This window comes from Brassica napus, chromosome C1 (assembly GCF_020379485.1).
Source record: "Brassica napus cultivar Da-Ae chromosome C1, Da-Ae, whole genome shotgun sequence".
NCBI lineage: Eukaryota > Viridiplantae > Streptophyta > Magnoliopsida > Brassicales > Brassicaceae > Brassica > Brassica napus.
The window spans coordinates 38,454,159-38,464,634 of NC_063444.1; the positions used below are offsets into that span (position 1 = coordinate 38,454,159).

General features: G+C 42.2%; 1 protein-coding gene and 1 non-coding gene across 2 annotated transcripts; both read right to left on the bottom strand.

Moving 5' to 3' along the window:
• Nucleotides 1-5,622: 5,622 nt before the first annotated feature.
• LOC125579994 lies at nucleotides 5,623-7,173 on the bottom strand. The gene is made up of 4 exons (XM_048743923.1): nucleotides 6,650-7,173; nucleotides 6,392-6,605; nucleotides 5,992-6,336; nucleotides 5,623-5,913 (listed from the first exon to the last, which is right to left on the bottom strand). The coding sequence occupies exons 1-4, from the start codon at nucleotides 7,171-7,173 to the stop codon at nucleotides 5,623-5,625; spliced, it is 1,374 nt and encodes a 457-aa protein (XP_048599880.1).
• Nucleotides 7,174-9,814: 2,641 nt separating this feature from the next.
• Nucleotides 9,815-9,922, bottom strand: LOC125581146. Its single transcript, XR_007318857.1, has one exon. It is a non-coding gene; the product is annotated as a small nucleolar RNA R71 (small nucleolar RNA).
• Nucleotides 9,923-10,476: the final 554 nt, after the last annotated feature.

Below are 10,476 nucleotides of genomic sequence, written 5' to 3' on the forward strand. Positions count from 1 at the left end.
GCCTGTTATCCGGACACTGTTCACCCCGACACTGTTCATCCGGTGAAAAACATCACCTCTTGCCAGGGAGACAGAGAAGATCGAAGTGCTCATACTTAAGGTCGATGAGAATGGGATGTTAAGAGACGAAGAATGTCGCACTCGCAACAGTGCATGACAATTGATTAATGCTCAGGGTGCTGTGATCCCTGCTGTGATTGCTGTTGCTGAGATGAATGACTTTGACCTGAGCCGAGAGTGGTATGATTGGGTAGCCAAGACCCCTTCCAGGGTCTTCGTCACCAAGATCCCAGAAAACACATCGAAGAGCTGGAAGATCTCGTGTCAAAGAGTAAGCAGAATGAAGTGTCTGAAGACCACATGCTCTGCAAGATCTTCCCTTATTCTATCTCTGGGGATGCATTCAGATGGTTCAGTCAACTACAACCAGGATCTATAACCAGCTGGGATGACATTGAAAGAGCCTTACTTTACAAATTTCTTGATGATGCTGAAGCAACTCGAGAAAAGGAGAAAAATAAATGAGACAGGTTCTTGGCATCATTAAATGATGAGTATATGATTCCATTACAGCTGCTCGACGACTTTATTGCAAAAAGGATGAACAACATGTGCCTGGAGAGCTGAGCAGAGTAGAGGAAGCTGGTACTGAAGATACGACCTTAATGTCGACCGACATCACGATCTCAACGTCGATCGACATCACGACCTCAACGTCGTTCAACATCACGATCTCAACGTTGATCGACAACATGACCCAATGTCGACCGACGACAAGACCTCAACAACGATCGATAGGTCGACACAGAATAGCACTGATGTATCAAGTTGTGTTCTTGTCCCAGATGTAGACAGAGAGATCACTATGGAAGATTTTTTATAGCTAGAGGATGAGACTACACCAGAGAATCTGGATCACAACTTGGAGAAGAAGCTTGATGACCATCAGCACACTCCAGAAAAGGGTCTGGAAACTTCACTAGAGGCTAGCATCGGTCGACACCAACCTGATGAGATCGATCGACAACCACCCCCAGCTCGATCGGCACCGCCAACCACTTATCGATCGACACCACCCACCTAACATCGATCGATTCCCATTGTTGGACGAACCGCACGGTTTCATAGTTGAGATGGAACCAATTGAGGAAAGAGTGCACGAGTCTGAGACCTCACACAATGATGACTACAACATCTGAGACCACTTACATGCGCAGAAGAAGCTGCTGGGCTTCACAAAAGAGTGAAGAGGATACATGATCCTGTGAAGATTGTGGTTTCATGCGATGTATTTGAAACTGAATCTCCTATCCACCAGATAGAAGTATGCAGTTCATTTCTTACATCGAGTATTGGATGATCATCAGCAGGAAAAAGCTTCTCAGAGAGGGTTGCGATTTCAAGATGAAGTCGATAAGGGCCCAGCAGAACCAGTATCGATCGACACCAACCGAAAACCATCGATCGACACTAACAAACCTGCATCGATTGACACTACCACTTCACCATCGATCGATACTACCAAATCACCATCGATCGACACTACCACTTCATCGTCGATCGACACTGGGCGCTTATCAGAGCAAAAGGAGTTCGATGTATGTGGAAATCTTAGAGATGAAGATACCACCCCGCGATCAGACATGTCTGGGGGAAAGAAGAGGAGGAATTGGAAGAAGAGAAAAAGGATCATGGGTGATTCTCTGATAGCATTGATTCCTCGCTTCTCAAATGGTGTCAGGAAATCCAGAGTGCGCAGCATATGCTTCTCACAGCCATTTGCAAAGCTTCAAGCACTCCTTATTGCTGAGATGATAGACAAAGGAGAAGAGTCTATGGAGAAGGCTTTCACAAAAGAATGATAAAGCTTCAGAGAGCAGACATTGAGACTTGTTTTGGAGCATGTTCTCATTCTCATCCGGACTAAATCAGATCTCCAAAGTCAAGCTAAATGACTATAACAAAGCGCTGAGTGGGAGGCAACCCACTATTAGGTTTGTTTTTAAATTTAGTTTATTTTCATTTATTATGGATTCTTTGTTTTCTAATGATTTCAGGATAAAATCGATCGACACTGTAGCAAACAAATTGATGAATAGTAACAACGATACTATAGCAACTGCAATGTAGCAGAGGCACTGTAGCATCTATCGACACTGTAGCAAGAAAATCGATCGACACTGTAGCAAACAAATCGATCGACAATGTAACAGCGTCACTGTAGCAGCGTGTGTGGCTGTAGCAGAACACTGTTCATAGAAAAAAAATTCTATAATTGTTTTATTAGTTATCTATTACTGACTTTTAGTGTTTTATTTATATTAGATAAAAGGAAAAGTTACAAGGAAGATGAGTTCTGCATCAGCATCGACCGACACTTGATCATTGTCGCTCGACAGAGCATCACAAGTATCGATCGCCACTTAGCTATGTTGATCGATACTCACATCATTGGTAGGTATACTCGCGAAACATTGTTAAATATAGTACTTATGGTTTATTTTCCCCACCAATCTTAGACTGTATAACACTGGTCACAGTGTTGTTTAAGTCTGGGGAGGTTCTACTAATATTATGTTTTAGTTAGCTATTACAAAAAAAAAAAAAAAAAAATCTGAGTAGACGATTCCTCAGCACATCAACCGATGAGACTATCTCGATATCGATCGACAGCACTTCAGATCCACAATCGATTGTCTCTTCATTGTGTTGAATGATTGCTCTAGCCATCGACCGATGAGACCATGTCGCTATCAGTCGACAACACTTCATTAGCATCGATCGATTGTCATTTCATTGTGTCGATCGGCACTGAGCAGGTTATCGTTCTTACTCGTTAAATTATGTACTTATGTTTATGTTATTACAATAACTCCGACTGGATATACACTAGGGACAATGTAATTTAAGTCTGAGGGAATGTTTACTGATATTAGTGTGTTCATGAGTCTTATTAAAATATTTTCAAAAGAGTTTTATTGAGTCAAGAAGGAGATAATAAACTTATTAGATATTTGCTTGTTATGTAACCACTATTTAGCACCATTCTAGACTTATTGACTGCAGATAGTAGTAAAGATACTAAAGTGGATCAACCTGTCAACTATTCACACTTGTTGAGATTGTTTGAAGGAACCAAAGCTGACCTCCAACACTAAACCTGACACAACTGCTTGTCTTGGGATCTAAAAAGTATTTATATGGCTTCTAAAACCCTAGTGGGCTCAGTCAACAAATCTGAGAAAGCCCATTAAAAATAGAAATCCGACTAACTGGGAATGCCGAGCGGGTACGTGACGTCGTTCCACAAGGTCGCTCAGGTCACAGCGGCTACTTGACCCCGCTGCGCTCGCCCGCTCCAGATCATCCTCGTATCGCAACAAAATGCCGAGCGGGTTGATGATGTCGCAATGGACACCCGCTTTGGTTTCACAGCGGGTACGTGACCTCGCTGTGCTCGCCTCGCCGCTCCAGCCGACTGCTCCATACTTCAAAGGATGCGAGCGGGTGCCGCAACTCACTCCGGTAGGTCGCTCTAGCGTTTACACCATTTCTCCAAAAATGTCGAGCGGGTACGCCATGTAGCTGCGAGAGGTCGCTCCAGGTTAGAGCGGGTTGCTCACTACCGCTCCAGTAGGTCGCTCCAGCTCCTCTACTCGCTCATGATCATTTTCTACTTCTTTTTGAAGCACAATGCTCCCAAACATCTCCAATCACTCCATAGCACTCTCCAACACCTAATAAGGACAATGCATGCAATATGGACTCTAAAGATGCCTAATTCATAATCTATATGATCAAAATGTACAAGATGTGAAGGCTAAAAACATGTAAATATGCAAGATATCAACTCCCCACACTAGTCATTTACTTGTCCTCAAGTAAACTTTTCAAAACACAAGGAGGAGAGATACAAAGATGGGAGCTTAGCCAAAAGAAACACTCAGTGCACTCAACTTGACATCCTAAAGAACATAGAAAATAGCATGAACACACTCTCTTATTATACTCTAGCTTCTCTAGGCATATATACTCTTATGTCTCTACACAAGATGCAATGCTTTTCAACCAACATGCTCTCTCCACCAACCCTAACATTGATTCACACACACACTCAAGGTGAATTCTCACAGATGGGCACATGATCTCAATCATTTGGCTAGTTGATCAAAGGGTCTAATATGGATGAAGAGGAGGATTCAATGCAATCATTTTAAGGTGGCAATCACTCAAGAATCAAGGTTATGCAAAATTTATCTAAGACTAGGAGCAATTCATGCATACATGGATCCTCATCATTCTACCCCATTCCTAAGTGATTACAAATTCTACACCTTTTCATTCATCCCATAACCCAAAATGAAAAACAATCACATCACTCACCCAATGAACCACATTCTTTTCTTAAGACTTAACCACTAAGGACCTCTTATTCACTTTTCATATTTCTAAGTTCTAACACATTTTATTATTCCTTCCCCACTATCTTATTGAATCTTTTTTTTCTTTTTTTTTTTCTTTTTTTTTTTTTTATGAGGAGGAAAGTCTCAAACAATAAAATCAAGAGCTTTCTTATCTTTCTATTCTAGGTCCCTAGCGCTTTTCTTTCTCATGACAATCTTTTGTTCATCAATCTCAACTTTATCACTTCCCAAACCCAAGATATAAACCTTTGAGGAACAAAGACCCCACTCACCGTCCTAGAAACTATCTCAAATGATGACCCTATGCAAGCAAGAGATGAGAACAAATCCATGTCGCTCCCAATACTCTCAAGATTTTGCACATGTCAAACTATCAAAAGAGACCTCACTCATGCAAATCAATGTAGGCTTCAAAGAATGGCTAGGGTTCAAGGGTAAGGAAGTGCCATTTGGGTTAACAAAGAGTGGTACAATGGGGAAAGATAATCCAAATGTGTATGAGACCCATGATCAAGTATGCAAATGCCCATATGCAAGAGAAATTAAGTTCATTCAAGTCTAAGTTCAGGTTGGAGCTGGTTTCAAGAACAATACCAATATCAAGCAAGCAAACAAGTTTCAAGAAGAGTTTTCAAGGCTCAAAGCATGCAAGCCTTTCAAAAGATGCTTAAGATACTTGATATGTTTAACTAGGGTGTCAAATTCAGTGCAAACAAGTGTTCTTACAAGGCAATATCAATCAGATGCTCCATATGCAAGTGAATGCATCCTATATGCTCCAGACTCAATCTTAAGAATGCAAGTGATGCAACTACATGATTCAAAAATTTCAAATTTTTTTTGGTTTTTCTATGCATAATGTATGTACAATGCAATGCATGAGACTCAAAATCATCAAAGCAAACATGATCAAATACTTGGTACCTCCCCCACACTTAAATCACACAATCTCTGTGTGAGTAAGGGAGAGATACCCAAAGGAAAGCAATATACAAAGATAAACTGGTATGTACAAGATTATGGTGAAGGAGTACCTCTGATGGAGTGTTGGAAAAGGCAGTGGTGTCTAGGGAGAAATGTCTGGCCGCTTTTCTCCTCAGCCTAAGGGTCTTAAAAACGAAGATCCTACTGATATGTACAGGGATTTCCTTCTAAATGAGCTTGTTTTAAGTTTCTAGCTTGACTTTTCTTCCTTTGGCTAGTGAGAAGGAGGGTCTTTCCCACCTTCAAGAGTGATGGTGAGGACGTGGGAGAGAAGCTCTTGAAGCTTGATTGGATCATTCTGGAGCTGAGGAGTGATGATGGTCCTTGCACTTGAGAATGGCTTAGACCTTCCCTTGCACTTGATTTTGTACTCAATGGCCCCATCCTTAAGCTCAATTGGGTGGAGAGTGAGATTGTGAGGAGTCTTATCAAGAGGTGGAGGATGAGGTTCTTTCACAATCTTCTTCTTGTCATGAGCAGCCTTTGTGACTCTACTCACCTCCTTCTTTTTAGCACTTTCCAAGTGCTCATCACACAGCTCTTTAGAGGACTCTCCAGCAAGACCTTCTTTCTAAATACCAACCCCTTCAGCCTTGGTCTTCTCAATGGAGGATGCTCCACAAGTGATTGTTCCACAACACTCAGCATTCATCTTTGGGGATTGTAGTGGATAGGAGACAGCTTTGTTCACATTTAGGAGTGTGACCTTTTTGTTGGCAAAGTCTATGCAAGCTCCCACTGTTGTGAGGAATGAAGTGCCAAGGATCAATGGGACTCTCTTCTCAGTTGCCATCTTCAGAACAGTGAGGTCTATAGGAATGGTGCACGCTCCAATCTTCAAAGGGAAGTCCTTGATGAGACCAAGGAGTTGTAGAAGTGGAATCTCCAAACTGTAGGGAAGATGTTTTTGGCTCCATGCTCTCAATCCCTAGACTCTTCATCATCTCCATTGAGATCACATTCACACTTGCACCAGAATCAACAAGAGCATCATCAAAAGTGAGCTTACCAAGGTAGCAAGGCAAGGTGAACATCCCTTGAGACTCAAGCTTAGGGAAGGACTTTGGAGGGATTGGTGGACCAATCTTCAAAATGGAGATGTCCAAAAGCTCGGCCATTTCAGTTTGGTGGTCTAGAATGTCGTTGATGAGCATCATCTGGACATAAGCTTCACGCATACCCGAGATTTCTTGAAGCCTGACCCCAACATCACTAAGATCTTTCCTGAACTTAGAGAGCACCTTCTTCCGAGCTTTGATGAGAACTCTTTGGGGGGGAAAGGGAGCTTATCATAGGGTGATAGCTCAACTTCAATGGCTTCCTCTAGCTTAACCTCTTTCAGCTTGTTGTCAGCTCTCTTCTCAACTTGTTTCTTAGCCTTGTGCTCAGCTCTTTGCAGATTCGTTGCTTCAATCTTCCTGGCAGCGTCCTTCACAATCTGTGCTTCAGCTGTGGCCACAACAAATCTCTCATCTTCCCCAAACTCAGTTCCAAATACCATTCTTTCAATCTCATCTTCCTCTTTCTCATGATCACTCAGCTCAATCTCTGAAGAAGTAGTGGAGAAGACAACATTGCAAGACTCCTTGGGGTTCTTTTCTGGTTTCCCTGGTAGAGACCCCATTGGCTGCTTGGGGGATGAAGGCATAGAAGCAACTTGACTCTCCAAAGCCTTGAAGTGAGAGGCAAGTTGTAAGAATTTGTTGTTGAGGTCAGAGTAGTTCTCATCAATCTTTGTGTGGATGTTCTTGAACTCAAAAACCATTGTCTTCTCATTTCTGGTCTGAAATTCCAAGAGTTTCTTGAACATGGAGTCCACACTTGAATCTAGAGCTTGAGCTTGGGAAGAGCTTCCTTGAGTCTTAGGAGACTGGTTGCCTTGGTTGGTGAAACCTTGAGGATAATTCTACTTGGCTTGGTAACCTCCTTGTTGGTTGTTGTAGAGTGGCCTTTGCTGATAGTTGTTTTGGTACTGAAAGTTGGGCTCTTTCTTGTACCATGTGCCATTAGCATTGATGAAGCACAATTCCTCTTGGCCTTCTAAACCATCAACCTCATTGATCACTGGAGGTGCCTCTTGTTTCTGGTCACCAACAAAGTTCATCGTCTCCTGCTTAGCCTTTTCTGCAAGAAGTAGATCCAACTTGGCTTGGAGAGACTTCAGCTCTTTCCTGGTGTGCTGATCATCACCTCTGTTGCTTCTATCATACTCCTCAGTGTAGACTGAGTCACTCTTAGTGATATACCATGGATTTGACCCATTTTCACCCATGGTATATAAGTGTTTTACTATCTATATATTATATATTCTATCCTATTAGGTATGTTTTCAGGTTCAGAAGTATCTTGGAGTAAAGTGATGATTATGGAGTATTTAGGAGCTTAAAAGAGATTTCATCCAAGCTGACCATTAGAGGTCGATACGAAGAAGAAGAAATTGATCGATGTACATCCTAGACCATCGATCGATGTTGAGACGCGAGACGCACGACTTGGGTACAACCGACTTTAAACCCAAGGCTTCAACAAATTACAAGATTACCTCTGACGAGTTTTTAACCTAATAGTTATATACTTGCCTAAGTGTTAGGAGGCAAAGAGAGTTTTAGCCACCATTGTATTCTTACTTTCAGCAAAAGAGAGGGAGAGAGAGTTTTAGGAGAGAAAATCATAGAGAGATTTGTGATTGGAACTCCATTGATTCATATATTCTATTCTATGTAGTTTTTATCTATATTTTGTGTTATGAATTGCTTAGCTATGTCTGATTAGTTTACTTGTTAGATTCAGGGTTCAAACAGGTTAGATGGATTAGCCCCAAATATAGGTTTGCTGAGTTGTGATAATCATTGATTGATTTTTCTTAATGCTTGTTTTAGCCTTGCTAACTAGAACATGAACCTAGGAATTTGCATGTGTCAAGCATCCTTGATCATCCTGTTCTGAATCTAATATGTTATGCTAGGACTGCTAGAGAGAGCTAACCGCTAATCTAGGAGACTAGTGAGTATTATCAACCCGCGCCTAGGGCTTAGCTAGAAGCTATCGATCGATATTGTCTTCTGACAATCGATCGATATTTTATGAAAGGTGTATTGATCGATATCCATATAAAATCATCGATCGACACTTTCTTGTGATCAAAAGACGACAGTTGAGATCCAAGATCTAGTTAGTTAACCAGTGAAACATTGCCATCGCTGATCACTGTGATTAACTCTAATATATCATGCATGCAACTGTTAGGCATCTATAAGATTATAATCTCTAACACTTGAATAGAAACCCTGCATCTAATATCTTCCAATAAAGTTACACCCCCAATCATTTTGTTAGTCGAGCAATAGACTTGCTCAATTAGGATTGCTATTTACTTTTAAACCATAGAACAACAAACACCTAAAATTAATAACTTTACTAGATTTAATAGGTTCCATAGCTCCTTGTGGATTCGATCCCTAAGTACTGCAACTGAACCTCTTATTTGAGAGAGTAATTCACTCCTTAGGGTAATTTGAGTGGTATCAAATTTGGCGCCGTTGCCGGGGAGCTTTGATCGCCATTAGATTTAGTGTTATTGATTCTTATTCTTTTCTCTACCCCCATTCTGACATAAAAAATTTTCTTGTCTTTGCAGGTGCATGCCCAGCAGTACCAGAAGCGACAAGGACAAACACCTGCTATTCTCAGAAGATCCTGCTCACTTGGAACGCACGATCCGCAAAGACCAACGCTCCACATCAATCGACGCAGCAGCTTTCACGTCGACTGATTCTCGCACCCAACCGACACCCGACCTTCATCGTCGACCGATATACATCGTTCGAGATCGATCGATACTACACAGCGTACATCGATCGATCATCAGTCGCGAAACATGGTTGCGATTGTTATTCTCAGACAGGACGAGAATGGAAACCTGTATGACCAGGATGGTCGTCTGCGTAATGCAACAGGTCAGAAACTAGTCGCTCAGGGAATGTAATCCCTGATGCTGATGCTACAGGAGCTGCTCAACCTGTAGAAGAGGCTGCTCAACCAAGGGGACTGGCTGACTACAATCGTCCAGATGAGTACTACGCCAGCAGATCAGATATTCGACTTCCAGAGATTCATAAGCAGAATTTCGAGCTGAAGCCTCAGTACTACACACTCGTGTCGCAGATACCCTACTCTGAGTTACCGCACGAGCCTCCTATGGACCATCTAGAGAGGTTCGAGGATCTTATCGCTGCTATTCGTATGGATGGAGTCCCCGAGGACTACCTATTGTGCAAGCTTTTCAAGTATTCTCTGACTGGAGAAGCGATGCACTGGCTTAAGCAGCTACCCACATGATCTCTAACATCCTGGGCCGACATCAAGAATGCTTTCTTGCAAAAATTCTTCGATGAGGCACGCACTGAAGACTTGAGGAGCAAAATTGCTACATTCGCGCAGGAGACTGGAGAGTCTTTCAAAGATGCGTGGATCAGATTCAAGTTCTTCCAGCGAGACTGTCCACACCACAGATTCAACGAAGTACAACTGCTGAGCACTTTCTTCAGAGGTATCGCCTTGAGGTATCAGATGGCTCTTGATACAGCTAGCGAGGGAAACTTCAACACCAGGAATCCGGTGGAAGCTGTGAAACTGATAGAAAATCTAGCAAACAGTAGTAGCACCAAGAACACTGACTTTGAAAGGAAGAAGTCTGTTGCATCCCTAGGAAAGGAGCATATGGACGAAGTTAGAGCAAAGTTAGATGTGGTTCATCACCTTCTTAGGAAGCAGGTCTGCTCAGCTAAAGGAGAAGAAGTTGTAGACATGGAATGAGAAGAAGATGTGAACTACATTGGAGGTACTGGATTTCAGAGGTCTGGAAACCAGGGTGGAAACAGAAACTTCTATGGCAATGATCAGAGGAGTAATCAGAGTTCACAGTTCCAGAAACCTTTCAGCAACAACAGCAGAGGCTATGGAAACTCATTCTACCAGAATCCACCACCAAAGACTCAGGAAAGCAAGATTGAAGCAATGCTTGACAGAGTTCTGGTAGGACAGCAACAACTCACTGTGGATTTCAATG

Bases quoted from the DNA above. Each gene is read 5' to 3' on its own strand.
- LOC125579994 (XM_048743923.1), bottom strand. From the start codon at position 7,173: ATGGTTTTTGAGTTCAAGAACATCCACACAAAGATTGATGAGAACTAC. The intron at 6,337-6,391 runs GTTGATTCTGGT...TGAAGAGTCTAG, and splicing joins TCACTTTTGATGATGCTCTT to GGATTGAGAGCATGGAGCCA. The intron at 5,914-5,991 runs GTTGGTATTTAG...AGTGCTAAAAAG, and splicing joins AGAAGACCAAGGCTGAAGGG to AAGGAGGTGAGTAGAGTCAC.